The sequence below is a fragment of the Mirounga leonina genome, unplaced genomic scaffold (assembly GCF_011800145.1).
Source record: "Mirounga leonina isolate KUSES-001 unplaced genomic scaffold, KU_Mleo_1.0 Mir_168, whole genome shotgun sequence".
Taxonomy (NCBI): Eukaryota; Metazoa; Chordata; class Mammalia; order Carnivora; family Phocidae; genus Mirounga; species Mirounga leonina.
In genome coordinates, this window is record NW_023270426.1 from 51,230,799 (window position 1) to 51,250,946 (window position 20,148).

Sequence of the window (20,148 nt, forward strand, 5' to 3'; positions counted from 1 at the left end):
AAGTTTTACTTGAGTTCATAAATGCTTCTCATTTAATACTAACTCAGGTTTGGCCAGTTTAAAAAGAAAGGGGCTTTATTGAAGCTGCCTTGAAGTGTTTATTAGTGGTTACTATTGAGGAATACACCTACCACTCTGCTTCCTAACCATTCTCCTTCCTGCCTTCCCCCTGATCTGTCCCTTCCTACCTTTCCCCACTCAAGGCTTTTGGGCTGTTGTCAGAAGGAGAGTTTGGTTAAACTAAGTTTGCTTACCGTGTGATATGGTACAGGATGCTGAAGTTCTCTTTGCCTCCTTTTTCTAGTCTATAAAATTAAAGTCATTAATACCTACCCAAGTATATTATATGGTAAAGCTAAACCTTACTCTTCTGAATTTAAAGGAGTAAAATGGTACTGTTTCTTGGCATATTTGGCTTTTGAAGAGTTTCTGAGCCCATTTTGGTTTTATTTATTCTTATTAAAAAGGTATCTTTGGCTATAGAGATCAACATTTCACAGCTGAATAGAGAATATGAACTGATGGTTTTGTTTTTTTTTTTTAATTCCATATTTTACAGACAGTAAACACAGTGGATCATGCCCATTCTACAGTGGAAAAAGCAAACAGTGAGATAGGAGATATTACAAGAAATGAGATAATTCGGAGTCCTATTTCTCAGGTTCCATCTGTGGAAAAACTACCTATAAACACAGGAACTGAGGGGTTACCTACTTCTTGTTCTTTTACCCTAAATGATGATGTTTTTGCAGAAGTTGAGGGACCATCTAGTCCTACTGATGTCTTAGTTCACAGCAATTTACCTGTTGCTAGTACTTCAGATTATAGGTTACTGTGTGGTATTGACAAGAATGTTTGCAATAAGATTAGTCTTCTACCTAATGATGAGGACAGTTTGCCCCCTCTTCTGGTTGCATCTGGAGAAAAGGGATCAGGTAGGATAATAGTTATTTAAATTTTAAAAAGGTTTTCTTTGTTTTTTGAAAAAATGTACTGGTGAATTTTGTGATGTATGAAATGCATTTTTTTTAAGCTGAGACAATTTGGTTGAAATATGTACTATAGCTTGGTATCTTTAGTTTACAAAAAGTCTTGTTATGTGAAACCAAATTCTAAAAAGATCTGAACTTTTGAGTTGAATAAATATGACTCATTTATCTCATCTTGAGTCCCTAATTTAGAATGAGGAAAACGTTTAGTTTGACAGGAAAACTCATACACTTTTAATCCTGAAAATACTTCCATTGTGTTAGAGTTTTAACTCTATCATTTTTTTCTCAGCCTCCCCCCTCCATACCATTTTAAAGGTGCAAAGTGCCTAAAGAAGAGAGTATTGGATTGGACAGCAAACCTAGGAATTTTAGTTTCTCATCTGCTACTTGATACACCTATGACTTGAAGCATGTTATTTAATTTCTTTGGGCTTCAGTTTCCTATGTAAAAGATGAGAACCTATTTGATCTCTAAGGTCCTTTCCAAGCTGGAGATTCTGTGGCTAGCTCTCACCTCAGAGTAGTTCCCTAGGGATACATCCTTGTCACCCCAGGCATTATGCTGCATCCTGCAACCTGAAATGATTGTGTTCTGTGCATGATAATATAGGGGAATGAAGTTTTGGATCTCTGTTCTGTCACTGGGAGCTATTTCATGAACCTAGCTATAGTGGCAGAAATACCTTAAGCCCTATACTTCGCATGACATACATATTTTCCTGTTGATTGTCAAGATCCTTTTTTACACTTGGTTGGTGACATAGGGCATATGGCAGCAAGCAGTATATACAACCTGAGTCTAGATTACTTTAAGAGTTGTAAATTTCAGAATTTATAATTGGAGTGGCTGGCAGTCTGGAATCCACTCTACAAAAATGTTTGTTTTAAAATTGTACAGGGGCTAAAATTGTATAAATATGGTATTTAATCAACGTATTTGTATATATACTATATATATAATTTAATATATCAGGATTTATATGTATTACAGTGTTAATATCTTTAAGTAGAAAAGTAAAAATTAGTATATAATCGTTGTCTAGGGTATTAACTGATTTTTATGAAATAGATTTGCTTTTGTTACTAAATTTGATAAAGCCGTTGGTGGATTTATAAATCTGGTTTTTTTTATTGCAAGCATATTTAACAGGAAGTCATATTCTAACTAATATGTTACTTTCATGATTTAGTGCCTGTAGTAGAGGAACACCCATCTCATGAGCAGATCATTTTGCTTCTTGAAGGCAAAAGTTTTCGTCCTGTTACATTTGTCCTAAATGCTAATCTACTGGTGAATGTCAAGTTAGTATTTTGTAAGTAATGATTGATCTTTCTTTGCCTAATTGGTGTGTAGGATTTCTGAAATTAATTAAATTTTGACTGGCAGTCATGAAAAGTGAGCAGCATTGGTATTGATTTGTCAGCCACATATAAATATAGATTTTGCAAACTTATATTGAGTGGGACTTGAAACCTTAAAGATTTTTACTAGTGTCCTGCATTCAGTCCTAGGTTAAGGATATGGGCTCCTAGCTGTACCTGATGCTCATAATACAATTGACTGTATTTCATAGAGCTTTTAGATAAATTGAAACTTGTTAATTGAGCAAGATTCTTGATTTAGTAGCAATAAAGACAGTTTTAAAGTAAGTGACATGTGACCTAATTAAAAGTAAGGAAGTAAATAATCCTCAGTACTCATCATTGACTCTCTCAGCTTTCATTCTCTGACACAAACTTGATTCTTACTACATTTCAGCATAATAGTGCATCTTTTATTTTTATTTATTTTATTTTTAGTTATTTATTAATTGACTCCATAAGATAGTCTTTCATCCTTTCTCTTTTTTACATTAATCTTATACAATTCAATTTAAAGTTTTTTTGTGAGGAGAACTTTGGGGAAACAAGGAATTTGAAAAGTTATGCTTCATACTAAGGATGACTATATTAGTTTCTTTGGTTAACAGAAGTTGACATTTATAGTTGTATGCTTTTATCACTTAAGATTCCTCAGACAAATATTGGTACTTCTCAACCAATGGACTTCATGGCTTGGGACAGGCAGAAATTATTATTCTGTTATTATGTTTGCCAAATGAAAATACTATTCCAAAGGACATCTTCAAACTATTTATCACCATCTATAAGGATGCTTTAAAAGGTATAGCATTTTATTTTGAATTGTTCAGACTGGAGGGAATGGATAAATTAACTAAAGGCATTTATGCTTTTGGCTATGCTAACTGTACTAAAGATTTATGAAGAGATTGATGATTTCTTAAAAGATCTTAGTCATCATTTTCAGTCTCCTTAAATCTAGCATTTTATGTGATTAGTGTCTTTACACAGTTTTTTTTTTTTAATTTTAAAAATGGAAATATATTTGCCTTCTTGATTTTTTTTTTACACGTGTCTATATACTTATCTGTGTAAGATTGGGGGAGACATGATGAATTTTCACATGGTCATGCAGTAAAGAGAAAAATTTAAAACCACCTATGGTTAGAAACATTTTCAGATTTTTGTTCACAATTCCCAACTTCCAGGATTAACTGAGCTTTGTGCACACAAAATATTCAATAGATGCTTCTTCAGGTGTGGAAATAAGAAAAAAAATCCACATTGCTGTTATTTAAGAAAGTTTATACTGCAACATTCAAACTCAGAATGCCTTTTAAAACAACTTAAAGTCTTTTTATTAATGATTTTATTTCCAGGAAAATACATAGAAAACTTGGACAATATTACTTTTACTGAGAGTTTTCTCAGTAGTAAGGATCATGGAGGATTTCTGTTTATTACACCTACTTTACAGAAACTTGATGATCTCCTATTACCAAGTAATCCTTTTCTTTGTGGAATTCTTATTCAGAAGCTAGAGATTCCCTGGGCAAAGGTTTTTCCTATGCGCTTAATGTTGAGATTGGGTGCAGAATATAAAGGTAAGTTTTAGAATAAGAAGTTAAATCACATAGGTTCAAATGTAAAATAATTTCAGGGATATCATTAAAATCAATTTTTTAAGGGATTTAAGGGGACTACTTTTGATATACTTTTTTTTTTTTAACTTTATTTATTTGTGAGAGAGAGAATGAGAGACAGAGAGCATGAGAGGGAGGAGGGTCAGAGGGAGAAGCAGACTCCCCGCTGAGCAGGGAGCCCAATGTGGGACTCGATCCCGGGACTCCAGGATCATGACCTGAGCCGAAGGCAGTCGCTTAACCAACTGAGCCACCCAGGTGCCCCATGTTTTGATATACTTTTAAAATTCCAAGACAGCCCTCCTCTACTACTAAATGAGTTGTCTAGACAACCTTGGTATGTCATGAAGTTTCTAGATGTTCATAATTATACTAACTTACCTTATAAAAAATTTTTTTTAAATCTCAGAACGAAATATATAAAACATTGAAAAGTTTTCTTAAAAGCATGTACTGTAGGGAGTTCATTTTGTTATGTTTCCTGTATTTTAAGAAGGTAAATGATTTCCCCTCTGAATTTGTGTATATCACAAAGCCAAACATGAAGGATTGTGAAATAATGGCCCCAGTTTATGTATATGGTTATTTCTAAGTTGAAATCATTTTTAGTGTTAAAATTTTTAAATTCCCACCCTTTATCCTTGACTTTTTTCAAGAAATTATTTATTTATACCATGTAAAGTATATCTAATGAAGTTTCAGGCATTTGATTCTAATATAATTAAATAGGTATTTTCTTGGAGGAAAATTAAAAGGAGGGGATTTATAAAACTTAAAAAATATTTCAAAATGGACAAATTCAGTGAAAGAGATATAAATCTCTCTCTTTGGCAAATTTATTAAGCTCTTTGATTTTGTGGGGGAGGTCTTTACCATTAACAATTTTTTTTTTTAAGATTTGTTTATTTTAGAGAGAGAGAGAGAGGAGGCAGGAGCGTATGGGAGCTAGGGGAGGGGCAGAGGGAGAGAGAGAATTTCTTAAGCAGACTCCTTGCTAAGTGTGGAACCCAGGGTGGGGCTTGATTTCACAGCCCTGAGATCATGATCTGAGCTGAAACCAAGAGTCGGACCTTAACCAGCGGAGCCACCCACGCAGCCCACCATTACGCAACACCATCACAGCTCAACTCTGATGCTGTTGTGTAAAAAGTATCAAAATTTAAATTTCATCTCAGGTTTTTTACTGTGTAAACTACAGAGCTTATGAAAGTTTATTTTGCATCAAGTGTTTCATCCATTCAGCCTGATATTTTGTCTCTGCTATAAATATTTGAATGCTGTTTTATGGAAAGTTAGGTCAGTATGTAATCTTAAGTCATTATGGAACATACAGTTTATACGTTTGGCCAGTATTTGGTCAGTATCACTTCTAGTCACTAAATCTGTTTTTCTCACACACAAAGAAGGAAAATCATGGAGCTACTTGTGGGACTTCTTAAAAGATCACAGGGGTTGGAGCTGCGAAGTTATGATAGGTGTTTAGTAATGATGAAGATAAAAATCACCAGTTATACAGGTTTTTCCCACTATCTGAAAGTAGAACATTCCTATGAAACCTTTTGTAAGCCAAAATGGCATAAAGCAAAGAAACCATTACCATTTCTTTTTTGTTGTTGTAAAGATTTATTTATTTATTTGAGGAGGCAAGGGGCAGAGGGAGAGAAGAACACAAGCAGACTAGCACTGAGCGTGGAGTCAGATGTGGGACTCCATCTCATGACCCATGGGATCATGACCTGAGCCAAAACCAAGAGCTGAATGCTCAGCTGACTGCACCACCCAGGCGCCCCAACAAGTACCATTTCATAAACACAAAAATCTGTTTCATATTCCTTTCAGTCAGTTAAAACAGGTACTAACATAGGTTTTTGTAAAAGCAAAGTGGTGTAAAGCAAACTTTTGGATGGGAGGAAACCTGTACATAGAAATTAATTAGTCTTAGCTATTTTTTGAGTTCATTGTATACTGCTAGATTTTAGATATACAGACATTTTGATGTTATTGGTGCCCATGCCTCTGGATATGAACTTGGAAATGTGATGTGTGTGTGTGTGTATGTGTTTGTTAGAGATAATGGATGTATGGAAGATTTAATGGCAAAAGTTAGAGTCCCAAGATTAAAGACTGAAAATAATGATCTGAAATTAGTAACTTTCAAATGGGGGATTATCTACACTTACATTGAGACTATTTGGAATACTACTCACTGTTGGCTTAGAGGACTTAGGAGGTCCTTTATAACTCTGACAGAATGTCTTTCTAAGTCATAACTTTTTGAAAGTACTGTTTCAAATAAAATTACCTCAATCAAGTTGTAAAGGATGTTCCCTCATTCATAACAGATAGAGTAAAAAGGCATCATTTATCTTAATCATATCATTTTAATGTCTTTTACCACTAATGTCCTATGTTTTTTTTCCAGTCTGCACCCTCTGTCCTCTAAATAACATGGTTTTCCTTTTAAAAACTAAAAAATAGGGGCGCCTGGGTGGCTCAGTCTGTTAAGCATCTGACTTCGGCTCTGGTTGTGATCTCGGGGTCCTGGAATCAAGCCCCATGTCAGGCTCCTTGCTCAGCGGGGAGTCTGCCTCTCCCTCTGCTCCTCCCCGCTGCTCGTGCTCTCTCTCTCAAATAAATAAATAATCTTTAAAAAACAAAACACTAAAAAATATGTTGGTAATAACAAAGTTGTGAGTTACTCTGACTTAAATTTAAAAATAGATGTCAGGTAATGTGTTTTCTTAGAATTTTAAGGACATATATTGGTATAAAGGTATGAGAGAGGTTTGTTTGCTTAATGACCTAGGCTGAGAACTGAAGGTTAAAAAGTTCTCTGCTTTTTATCATTATAGAAATGTCTTACCTTCCTTTTTTCACCTTCCTTTTCTTCCAGAAGCCCTGCTGCATTGCCAACCAAATACCTTTTCCTTTTTGAATAATATTTATTGTGCCCTAAAGAAAGAGAAAAGTAGTTAGGTGATAGACTCCATGTTCCTTCTATTTCTCTGCACTGACTTCTCTGACTCTGTGTGGCCCTTTTATTAGGCTGACCCAAGAACTGTAAAAGTTTACTACAGTCTATAAATTCTCACAATAGAACATTAATTATACATGCCTTAAAAATCTTGAGTTCTTCATATTTCTCTTTAAAAAGTCTTAAATTATCAGAACTTTATAGGGTTCTATCCAGTTACTATAATTTTCCTGTCATTATCCTTATGTGGAAACGTGTATAATGAAAATACGAAATGCTCTGGAATCAAGCAAGCCTAAATTTCAAATCTGTCTCACTGGTTATTAACTTAGTTACCATAAGCAAGTTTGTTAATTTCCATGTCTCTCCTTTCCCATTAGTAAAGTAGGAGTAGACATATTTGCCTCACTGGGTTGTTTTAGGGCTTAAATAAGATATAGTGTATATAAAGTTCCCAGTTCAGTGTAGCATCCAGTAGATACACACTATGGGTTAATGTTTCTCTCACTTTCCCCAAAGAACTGATTGGGTGGTATTTATCCATGATGTTTGAGAAATGAGAATTAAAAGTAATAAATTCAATGGGGTGCCTGGGTGGCTCAGTCATTAAGCGTCTGCCTTCAGCTCAGGTCATGATCCCAGGGTCCTGGGATGGAGCCCCGCATCAGGCTCCCTGCTCAGCGAGAAGCCTGCTTCTCCCTCTACCACTCCCCCTGCTTGTGTTCCCTCTCTCTCTGTCTCTCTGTCAAATAAATAAAATCTTAAAAAGAAAAAAGTAATAAATTCAAGACTTTTTTGGGTTTTTATTGAAAGTAACCAGTTTTCCTTTCTTATGTATAGCATATCCCGCTCCTCTAACGAGTATTAGAGGCCGAAAACCTCTTTTTGGAGAAATAGGACACACTATTATGAACTTACTTGTTGTGAGTAATCAAACTATTAAGTGTTTTTACATTGTTATTTTAAAATTTTATTTAGCATATTTTACATATTTATATTTTCCTATTTCAATTTGGCATATTTGGTATAATGAAAGTTCATTTATTATATATCTTAATTTATTTAGCATAAATGGGCCCTGTTTTTAATGAATTGGTTTTTAGAACACATCTCCTAATATATGTGTACCTGGTTGTAATTGTCTTTTGATTTGTTCTGCTGCAGTGCTTTCACATGTAGGTAATGTGAGATCTACACAGTTGTTGAAGGGTTAGCAAAAGTGTTAGTATCCTAAGTCCATCAGTTTGGTGATTTTGAGCAAATTGTGGCCCAGGTTTCCTCATTTGTAATAGGAAGAATTGGATTAGATAATCTCAGGTTCCCTTCCACCTCTTTTTTTCTGTAATTGTTTTATCTGTAACCATAGAAAAGTATTTCAGTGGACTTACTTTTATTTATACATGTTTACTTTGAAGACCTATTTTGGAAGATCTGTAATTAGAAAGAGGAGATCACCCCCAAATACTACAGAATTCTTCCTGAGAATGATATTCTTTATTACTGTTGTGGAGTAGTTGGAAGGATTAGTTGGTGTTTTTCAGTTGGTATTGCTTTCTGGATGGCATTTTGATAGTTATGTATCACAGGTCTTAAAATGGTGGACACTCTTAAAAAAGGATTTAATGAATGGGTAAAATGCTCATGGATAGTTTAAGGTTTATGGAAATGTCATTATTTTATATGTAGGACCTTCGAAATTACCAGTATACCTTGCATAATATAGATCAGCTATTGATTCATATGGAAATGGGGAAGAGCTGCATAAAAATACCTCGGAAAAAATACAATGATGTAAGTCTAATTTCTTCATGCAAATTTTGAAGATAATTATTGAACATTAGATTTCTTTAAAAATAGTTAATTTGTTTTGAATCGGACTGTCTCATGCATAATGGCAAAAATATTTTTGAGATTTTATATTTGTTTTCTAATAAAGGATTTGTTTAATCCTGTTTTTTAAAACTTTTTCTTTACTGTTTTATCTATTAATTGAGGTGATTTTATCTTAAAACATTTGATTCCATCACATTCTCAGGGAGTTGTCCAGACCAAAGCTTGATAATTATGAAGCTGGTTGGAATTGTGGCCCTTTGAATGACTGTAACTAGTAAAGACATAACATGTTAGTAATGTTTCTAAAAGAGTGTTGTTTTTTCCAGGTAATGAAGGTTATAAATTCTTCTAATGAGCATGTCATTAGCATTGGAGCTAGTTTTAGTACTGAAGCAGATTCTCACCTAGTCTGTATACAGAACGATGGCATTTATCAAACACAGGCCAACAGTGCCACTGGCCATCCTAGAAAAGGTAAGTGTTGGTTCCTAGTATTGATCTATAAAACAACTTCAATAAATGGAATTCCTTTCAAAGGGGAAATGTATATATTTTACTTATTTGCTGAATTGATGGTAATAATACATTATGATTTAAAATTTTAGCTACGCAGATTAAAAATTGCTTCTAATTTGTGTTTTTTGGGGGGGCTACATTAGGTTTAAGGACTTGGAACACTATTTATTTTGATATCTTCAGGTTTAATTTATCCCATATAGTATGAATCTTATTTTCAGTAATTTCTCTCTGGAAGGAGGTGTTTGTCAGCTATTGTTTGCTCTCTGCTCCAACTCCTCTTAGGGGAATACAGTCTAGATAAGGATGAAGAATGATTTATAAAACTGTAAGTGGCTGGGGATATAGAAATGGTAAAGATGGTGGAGTAGCCTATGTGAGTGACATTACTCTCAGTTCTGGCTGAATGGCCTTAGTGACTGCTGTGATTGCCAGATCCTTGCAGTAGAGGGCCTAACAAATTGAAAGTTAAGTGGAAGTGAGTATATCATAAAATTAATACATTTTAAAATAACATTTAAAATAGTTTGACATGCTGGTTGCTAATAAAATTAGCCTCTGATTATAAAGGTAGTATATACTTATTTGTTAAGTTTAGAAAATATGTTTTAAAAAGTAGTAAAAGAAAATAAAGTGCCAAGATATGGCCATTGTGAACATTTTAATATATTTCCTTCTTATATTAATATATATCTATTAAATAGATGGTTTTATATTGGATATTTACACTTTTGTATTTTTTTACTTAATATGTCATTAATACTTTTGTTATTAAAATGTAACAACTATTTAATATTTGTTTGTTGAATAGGTATATGTGTTATAAAATTTGAAAGGTATAGGTATCTACAGTGAGAAATTTCCTTTCCTCCCTTGACCCCAAGGCTACCCTCTTCTCTTCCCCACAGGCAACCAAACCAATGTTACCAGTTTCTTGTATATCCTTTCAGAAACATTTTTGCTTACATATATATTTAAGCAAACACACACACCTTTCTTCCGCTTTTTAATTTGCATTTGCATTTTTTTTTTTTAAAGATTTTATTTATTTATTTGACAGAGAGATTGATAGCGAGAGCAGGAACACAAGCAGGGGGAGTGGGAGAGGGAGAAGCAGGCTTCCCGCGGAGCAGGGAGCCCGATGCGGGACTCGATCCCAGGACCCTGGGATCATGACCTGAGCCGAAGGCAGACGCTTAACGACTGAGCCACCCAGGCGCCCTGCATTTGAATTTTTTTAATTTGTAGCAAATTTCTTCCACTTTTTTAAACAAGTCATAACGTGTTCCATTCTGCACATTGCTTTTTCTTTTAACACACCTTAGAGATGATTCTGTTAGTATAAAAAGAACTTTTGCATTCTCCATAACTTTTCACTTTATATGTGTACATCATTTAATTGTCTCATTAATGGATATAGTTGTTACCAGTTCTTGGTTATTTATAAAAATGTACTGTGAATAACCTTGTATATGTGCAATTCCTGGTTGTGGAATTGGTGTGTCAAAGGATATATGTATTTATAATTTTAATAGGTAATTATTAAGTTGTCTTCCATAGAGATTGCTCTGATTTATGCTCTTACCAGTGGTGGATATTCGATTTCCCATACTCCCATTGACACAGACACAAACATTTTAAGTAGTACAATAGCTATCAGTTATTATATACAAACATTACATAACCCTTATGCAATATTTTATCTTAATTTGGTTTAGTTTGTTTTTTTATTACCTTTCTAATATAAGTGGTATGGGCATGGCATTTATCAGGTACTTAAATGTGCCATGCTCCACATTGTACATTTAACAAACATCATATAGCATTAAAAAAAGGCAAGTTAAAACATAAATGTATTTTTCTTATCAGTGACAGGTGCAAGTTTTGTGGTATTCAATGGAGCTCTAAAAACATCTTCAGGATTTCTTGCTAAGTCCAGCATAGTTGAAGGTATGAGTTTCATCTTTAGGATTGTTTTAATGTAAAGATGTTTTCCATTTCCTTTTAAAATGTATTTGATACTTATAAAAGAACATATGTCAGTTACAAAGCACAGTACCACAAACTTACATGAAATCATTACCCAGCTCAAGAAGTAGAACATGGTCAATATTTGGGTTTACGTTAAGTATAACAACTCTGCCATAACCTGCACTTGCTGCCTGTACAAGAGCCTAAAAGTCAGTCTGAGGTAAGAGCTTAGGGCATTTCTTTAGCATGCATACACCCTGAGTATGCATACAGTATTGTACATGTGTGTGGCATTCTAAATTCCCAGAAATATGTTACAGCTTTTCAAAGCCCTTACGGACATCTCATTCCCCAGCTTTTCCTTTTAAGTGTTTGGTTGGCCTATTGTTTGCCTCTGCTATTATCAGCTGCCACAGACAGCTGAGATGTTAATCATTGGCTTCTAATTGTTTTTCACAGATGCTCCCTGAGAAAAAACTTTCTGCACTGGGCAAAATACTCAACATTCAAAAAATAATAATTCTCTGATAATGAGGCTTTGAAGGAGCTCCAACCTTCTTTTGCCCTTTCCATTGGCTACCAGGCTGTTGGTTTTCACCATGATTCCAGGCCATTGGTTTTTAAGGCTTCCACTGAGCTAGAGAGGAGGGGATTGGAATAGAAGAGTTAAAATGACACAAAGAACAAAGCTTGCTCTTACGAAGATCCAACCATTTTTCTTAAATAAATACTTCCCAGATTGCTGCAAGCCTTTGATTAATTTCCAGAGTTCTGAAAAGGTTTCTTTTGACTTTTTATTAGTTTCGTTGTTCTTTTGGAGGAGTTTTTTTTGGAGATTCTTATTAAGTCTGCTTTTTCACTAATGTCGTCCTCCGTACTATTTCAAACATAGCTTTTTAGGAAGTCCTCCCATCTCTGATGCCACACATACTTTATTCCTTTTTCAGTAGTGCCTTGGCCACTCTAAGCCTTTTGATTTTCCATATTAATGTTAGGATCAACTTGACAGGTTCTAAATGGTCCACTGGAATTTTTTTTGGAATTGAATTAAATCAGTAGTTTAATTTTGAGAAAAACTGGCATATTTTCCATTCTCAGTGTTCCTATCCATAAAAATAGGCTATCCTCAGTTTAGAAAATGTTCAGTTTATTTCAGTAACATTTTATAGGGGTGCCTGGCTGACAGTCAGTAGAGCATATGACTCTTGATCTTAGGGTTGTGGGTTCGAGCCCCATGCTGGATGCAGAGATTACTTAAAAATAAACTCTTCAAAAAAATAAAATTTTGGGCGCCTGGGTGGCTCAGTTGGTTAAGCGACTGCCATCAGCTCAGGTCATGATCCCGGAGTCCTGGGATCGAGTCCCACATCGGGCTCCCGGCTCGGCGGGGAGCCTGCTTCTCCCTCTGACCCTCTCCCTTCTCATGCTGTTTTTCTCTTGCTCACTCTCTAATAAATAAATAAAATCTTTAAAATAAATAAATAAAATTTTATAGTTTTTGTATAGGCCTTACATATCTTTTAAAGATTTATTTATTTATTTGAGAGAGAGCTGGGGGGGGGGGGCAAAGGGAGAATAGAGAGAGAGAGAGAGAGAAATCCTAAGCACACTCACAGCCAAGCATGGAGCCTGACTCCGGGTTTGATCCACAACGCTGAGATCATGACCTGAGCCGAAATCAAGAGTCGGGTCGCTTACCCAACTGAGCCACCCATGTGCCCCACATATCTTTTGATTTATTTCTGTAATGTAGATTTTATTGCTGATGTAAATGTATCTTTTTAAATTAAAATTTTTATCTATTTTGATGTATAGAAATTCATTGATTTCTATGTATTTTTATTTTATAACCAGCTACACTCCTGAACTCTGATTTAAAATAATTTGCTGGGGCGCCTGGGTGGCTCAGTCGGTTAAGCGTCTACATTCAGCTCAGGTCATGATTTCAGGGTCCTGGAATCTAGCCCTGTATCAGGCTCTCCAGTCAGCAGGGAGTCTGCTTCTCCCTCTGTCTCATTCGACCCCTCTCCCTTGTTCATGGGCTTGCTCTCTCTCTCTCTCTCTCACTCACTCAAATAAATAAATAAAATCTTTTTTTATAAATATGTCATTGTGTTGACATATTTTTGTTGATTTTTTAAAAGCTTTTATTATTTGGGAGAGAGGGAGAGTTTGCCCTGTGACCTCAATTCTCTGATATAAGAGTTGTTCATTTTCAGTTTGTTCGGCATTTGTCTTGTTGTGAGGATGGAGCAGACACGAGAAGTCAGTAGCATTTTTTGTAATATAAGCTGGCTGGCTTTCATTTTTCTGAAGCTGTCCTTATTTCATTCTTAGTTTTGAAGGATATTTTGCTAGCTATAAAATTCTTTGAAAGTTTTTATTTTCCTTAAAGATGTCATCTCGTCTTTTGGCCTCCATTGTTTCTAATGAAGTCAATATAATTTTTTACATTTCTTTCCCTGTATTTAATGTGCCCTTTTCTCCAGTCTGTTTTCAAGATACCCTCTTTATCTTTGGTTTTCACCAGTTTTACTGTGATATGCCTTAATATGGTTTTCTTTGTATTTCTCCTGCTTGGTATTTATGGAGCTTTTTGGATATGTGTGTCAATATTTTTCATCAAATTTGGGGAATTTCTTACCATTATTAATTTTTTTATATCCCAGTCTTTTTCTCCTGGGAGATACCTATATATTTATATATGTATATATGCATATATATATCTATATTTATATTTATAGATATATCTGTTTTATACCATTCCTTGGGTCCTTGATGATCTGTTTATTTTTCTTTAATCATTTTTCTCTAGCTTCTTTATTCCTTTATTTTTTAAAGATTTTATTTATTTATTTGTTAGAGAGAGAGCATAAGCAGGGGGTGGAGGGGCAGGCAGAGGGAGAGGGAGAAGCAGGCTCCCCGCTGAGCAAGGAGCCCAATGCAGGACTTGATCCCAGGACCCTGGGATCATGACCTGAGCTGAAGGCAGATGCTTAATTGACTGAGCCACCCCCAGGTGTCCCTCTCTAAGTTCTTTGATTGAAAAATGTTTATTGACCTTTGTTCATTTTCTCTGAGTCTTTTTCTTGCCGTCTTCAGTCTACTATAAAGCCTATCCATTGAGGTTTCAATTTCGGGTTATACTTTTCAGTTCTAGAATTTCCCTTTGGGTTTTTTCAGTTTCTGTTTCTCTTTCATTTAGCCCATATTTGCTTTTCATTTTTTGAATGTTTTGCTTTAGGTCTTTGAATATATTTTAGAATAGGTGTTTTAAAGTACGTATATATTTAATCCACTGTCTTGGCTATCTGTCTCATGGTTGGTTTCAGTTGTATAGAGGCTCACATTTTCTTGTAGTTCTCGCTGATAATTTTTGATTATGTACTTGTCACTGTTAATATGTTTTAGAGACTTTAGATTCTCTTAGCTTTTTCTGAAGAAGGCTTATTTATGTTTAAGCAGGCATTTTCATGGCATATCATGTTGAGCTTGTGTAGTCTGTATTTTTCACTCTGTTAACAGATGGATCTGTGGAACTCCTAAAGTGTTTACAATCTGGCAGGACTCATTCTCTAAATCCATTTTGCCTACAGATTTTGTAAGGGCTTTGTTTTGTTTTGCCACAGTGTAAGTTAGTGAGGTGCTCATAAGATCTCTTTACTGTGGTTGGTCCAGACTGTCAATATCCCCCAGCATTGCTTGATTGCTAGTATCTCTGTTCTGTTCCCAACCCTAATAGCTGTTCTCTGTTAGGCCTCATCTAGTCTCACTCTATTAACGTGTCTCCATTTCTAGTCCAAGGACTCAGTCTTCTGGTGCCTTCCTCTTCAGTGTCTTGACCCCAGATTCCAGGCGTCCCCAAACTTATCTCTAATTTCTCAGCCCATTGTGGCCATTGTAGATTTAATGGGTCACCATGAAGAAATTGTCTCCAAGCAAAGAGCCTGGGCAGTTGTAGGCTTACCTGTTGAGTTTTCCTTAGAAATCACAGTATTGCACTTCCTCTTGTTCAGTACCTGAAAACAACTGCCTCATACATTTTGTCTAGTTTTACGGCTGGCTGTTATAAAAGGGCAGTTTGGCATCACTAATTTCATTACAGTTGGTAATGAAAAATTTCGCCATTATTTGTTTAACTGTTTTTTTAAAGAAAGAGAATCCTTAACTTTGAAATATTTTTCATATTTCCTAGTAGAAAACAATCATTAAGATTATATAACAGATGATGTAAAACATATCTTATGCAGAACCTAAGCAAATTTTATGGATTAGACATTAATTGATATTTAATAAAAGGAATGTGAAACATACCTCATTATTAGATGGCTTAATGGTACAAATAACGCCAGAGACTATGGATGGCTTGCGGCTTGCTCTACGAGAACAAAAAGACTTTAAAATTACATGTGGGAAAGTTGATGCTGTAGACCTAAGAGAATATGTGGATATCTGCTGGGTAGATTCTGAAGAAAAAGGAAACCAAGGGTAAGAAATTTTTGTTACTAAAATATAATTGATTTGATGGAGGGGGAAGGATAAAAAATCCTAACAAATTAAACATTTTATGAATAAATATAGATTATACCATTAATTTAAATGCTTATACACTAATGAATGTAGTCTGTTTTTTCAAACGTGTAGCTAACCTGCCTCATGTGTATTTTCTTGGCCAGTATGCTATAAGCTATTAAAGGATGGTCAGTTTGGGAGGGGACAGTGATAAAATGTGCATTGTGTAGCAGTGTGACCTTGATGCCAAGGTTGTGAAAGGCAGTATACTTTTTCTGTTGTTTTGTACCTATTTTTGTGAAGTAAGTAAAGGATACCCTTTGGATGTTTAGTTTGTATTTTATTGATTCACCGTAAATACAACTGAATTTAATAATATATACATTAGAGGCCTTATAGAATATTACTGCCACTCCTTTTCAGTTACTATTTTCTTTCTTTTTTTGGAGATTGGTTAAAGGGTCTAAAGTAAAGAAGGAAAAAGAGGGCTAATGCTGAGGGATTCCAAGATAAGTTTTTAAAATTCATGAGACAGCTTTTCTGTTAGGAAACTAAGGCATTTTAAACTTCAGGTCTAAGTTGGGCATATGAAAGAGTAGATATGTTTTGCTACACAATCAAGAAATCTTGGTAAATGGGGGCGCCTGGGTGGCTCAGTCGTTGGGCGTTTGCCTTCGGCTCAGGTCGTGGTCCCGGGGTCCTGGGATCGAGCCCCGCATCGGGCTCCCTGCTCCGCGGGAAGCCTGCTTCTCCCTCTCCCACTCCCCCTGCTTGTGTTCCCTCTCTCGCTCTCTCTGTCAAATAAATAAATAAAATCTTTAAAAAAAAAAAAAATCTTGGTAAATGAATGGACTGTAGTTTTAATTATTTTGTATGTAAATGAGTTATCTTAGTGCTATAAATAGTTTTCATATATTTTCTCCTTATTTGTTCAAATCTAATAACTCATTTCATAGAAAGCATTTTGGTACTAATAATAATACTGTGTTATGTTTTATTCTATAGTGTTATTAGTTCAGTGGATGGAATATCATTACAAGGATTTCCAAGTGAAAAAATAAAACTGGAAGCAGATTTTGAAACCGATGAGAAGACTGTAAAGTGTACTGAGGTAACTGAGAAAGAAGATTCCTTCCCTTTACATGTTGTGTTTGGATATGGCTTTTATTTTTTTTGAACTTGGGAGATTTCTCATTGCAGCTTACTAATACTTTTTACATTACATCTTGAAACACACATTTATTGTCACCCCAGACTGCCTTTTTTATACCAGATTTGGATTTCCATAAGACTATTTCAGGCTATTGTATGGTGTTACTCCCTGCCAACTCAGTTAAGTTTTGGCAGCATTGCCATCTTTGTACAGTATATGTTATTTGAGCATATTATTTTTTCATTTTTCTCTTATTTAAAAAAATATATATATGTAAATTAAAACTAACTTATGTATGTATGTATTTATTTATTTTAAGTAGGCTCCATGCTGGGCCTACTTAATGCAGAGCTTGAACTCACAACCCCAAGATCAAAACCTGAGCTGAGATTAAGAATCAGATGCTTAGCTGACTGAGCCACCCAGGAACCCCCCACAATAAAATATGTTATAGATACCAGTTTATAATCAGCATTGACATATGAAAATTATTTTTGCGTGTTCCAACTTTTTTTAAACTAAGAGGATATGAAATTATAGACTCCCAACCCCTTAGTCTACTTCCATACTCTTTTTCACTCTGCCTCCTGGGTCAGGCAATCTGTTACTAATTTCTTCTCTATTCTCTGTGATGTTATACATGTACAAGATAGATAGAAACTATACAGGATATAGAAATTATGGGGCGCCTGGGTGGCTCAGTTGGTTGAGCGACCGCCTTCGGCTCAGGTCATGATCCTGGAGTCCCGGGATTGAGTCCCGCATCGGGCTCCCTGCTTGGCAGGGAGTCTGCTTCTCCCTCTGACCCTCCTCCCTCTCATGCTCTCTGTCTCTCATTCTCTCTCTCTCAAATGAAAAAAAAAAGAAAAAAGAAATTATGGAACATCAGGGCGCCTGGGTGGCTCAGTTGGCTGAGTGTCTGCCTTGGCTCAGGTCATGATCCTGGGGCCCTGGGTCGAGCCCGCACATCGGGCTCCCTGCTCAGAGGGGAGCCTGCTTCTCCCTCTCCCCCTGTCTGCTGCTCCCCGTTTGTGCTCTCTCTCTCTGTCAAATAAATAAATAAATAAAATCTTTAACAACAACAACAAAAAATTATAGAACATTATTTCTTTGTTTGATCTTAACTTCATTAAGATGTCCTTACAGGAAGGTGATGTTATAGGGTGGACTCATTAGTACACTTTTCCAAACTGAATTAATAGGGCTTTTGTTGCTACAGGTTAATATTAGGTAAAAATAGCTAAGTCATGCCATAGTCCATAATCTTTGGTTTTAGGCTTTTACTACTTACAGATCAAGATATGTATATTTACACACAAAATGTTTTTTATTTTAAAGATTTTATTTATTTGAGAGAGAGGGAGAGTGAACATCAGTAGGGGGGAGGCAGAGGGAGAAGTAGGCCCCCTGCTGAGCAGGGATTCCCGACATGGGGCTTGATCCCAAGACCCTAGGATCATGACCCCAGCCGAAGGCAGACACTTAACTGACTGAGCCACCTGGGTGTCCCACACACAATGCTTTTCAACTAATGAATTTCATGGCATTAACATTGGATGTTATTAATAAAGTTGAATTGAAGGTAGCAATTGTCTTTTTAAAGCTGCTTTTAATCTTAATCATGACTTGTTTCCTAATTAAATACATTTCAGGTGTTCTACTTTCTAAAGGACCAGGATTTATCTGTTTCAGCAACTCGTTATCAGTTTGCAAAAGAAATAGCCATGGCTTGTAGTGCTGCGCTGTGCCCTCACCTGAAAACTCTAAAGAGTAATGGGATGAATAAAATTGGCCTCAGAGTTTCCATTGACACTGATATGGTGAGACATGTTTTTGTGATGTGTTTTTGAAATGAATGTTTCATATATTAAAATAATCAAAAGTTTCTTCTTTAACCTTTTATTTGGGATGAATGAAGAGAACTAAAATTCGTTGAACATCAGTGTGTGCTGCATACTTCCTCTATATTATTACCTTTACTCTCCACAACAGGGGTCAGCAAACTTTTTTGTAAAAGGCTAGGCAGTAAATATTTTAGGCACTGTGGGCTGTATGATGTCTTTTACAACTATTCAGTCCTGCCATTATAGTGCACAAGTGGCCACAGACAGTATGTAAACTAATGAGCTCACTATGTTCCAATGAAACTTTGTTTACAAAAATAGTTGGTGGGCCAGATTGGCCAACAGGCCATAGTTTGCTGATCTCTGCACTACAGCAGTCTGGCTTGATAAGTTGGTTTTTAATTTTTTCATTCTGACTTTATTTTATATTCACATGATTTAAAATTACAAAAGTCCAAAAGTATTAAAAAAAGGAAAACTTAGTCTTTTCCTTCCCATGTAAGGAAAAACCAGTTCTTCCCTACTGTTTCTTTCCTTCCTGTGAGTCTCCTTTACTACTCACACAAAATACTTCATTTCTGACATTCCTGGTCACCAAATATGTAGAGGGTTTCCTCCTTCCAACAAGCAGTTCTTGGGCACCAGCAGGATATCCAGGAATTCAACTCGATTTTGACACCATCTACCCAGATATCACCAGATCCCACAGGATAAGGGTTCAGTCCTATAAGACTGTGCCCCTACATGCTTTCAGATGCTGATCATAAGCCCAGGTTATTGGCTGTGCTTCTGACCAACCAGCTATAGATCAGAAGTTCTAATAACCCCCTCCTTGGGTTTAATTAATTTGCTAGAGCATCTCACAGAACTCAGGGAAACATGTTAACCAGTTTATTAAAGGTTATACAGATGAAGACATATACATAGGGTGAGGTTTGGGAGGTTCTTAAGCATAGGTACTTCTGTTCCAGTGGAGTTGGAATGTGTCACCCTCCTGGTATGGATGTATTAGCTGGCCTGAAGCTCTCCAAATCTTCCTCTATAGGGATTTTATGGAGACTTCCTCATGTAGGCATGATTTAACTCCATTTTGTAACCCCTCTCCCCTCTTTGGAAGATGAGGGGTAGGGCTGAAAAATCTAAAGCTTCTAATTATGGTTTGGTCTTTCTGGTGACCAGTCCCCATCCAGGAGCCCACCCAGAGTCACCTCATTAAAACAAAAGATATTCCTAGTGTTCTTATCACTTAGGAATGTACAAGGGTTTTAGGAGCCCTGTGTCATGGATGGTGTGAAATACAAATATTAGAACAAGAGATATTTAGAGTGTTCTTATAACTTAAGAAATTACAAGGGTTTCAGGAGCTGTG

At 35.7% G+C, this 20,148-nt stretch overlaps 1 protein-coding gene across 5 annotated transcripts in view; it reads left to right on the forward strand.

Moving 5' to 3' along the window:
* The window catches only part of ZFYVE16 (zinc finger FYVE-type containing 16), a 45,604-nt gene that overhangs the window by 22,318 nt on the left and 3,138 nt on the right, over positions 1-20,148 (forward strand). For 3 of the 5 annotated variants that reach the window (XM_035014744.1, XM_035014743.1, XM_035014745.1), the window contains exons 7-17: positions 560-935; positions 2,183-2,305; positions 3,001-3,156; positions 3,713-3,937; positions 7,791-7,873; positions 8,637-8,741; positions 9,110-9,257; positions 11,169-11,249; positions 15,596-15,758; positions 16,788-16,893; positions 18,588-18,755. In XM_035014744.1, the coding sequence (XP_034870635.1) occupies positions 560-935; positions 2,183-2,305; positions 3,001-3,156; positions 3,713-3,937; positions 7,791-7,873; positions 8,637-8,741; positions 9,110-9,257; positions 11,169-11,249; positions 15,596-15,758; positions 16,788-16,893; positions 18,588-18,755 (1,734 nt within the window). Of the gene's footprint in view, positions 1-559; positions 936-2,182; positions 2,306-3,000; positions 3,157-3,712; positions 3,938-7,790; positions 7,874-8,636; positions 8,742-9,109; positions 9,258-11,168; positions 11,250-11,729; positions 12,495-15,595; positions 15,759-16,787; positions 16,894-18,587; positions 18,756-20,148 lie in introns of those variants that run through there. The other 2 variants (XM_035014746.1, XM_035014747.1) reach the window with 2 other exon arrangements.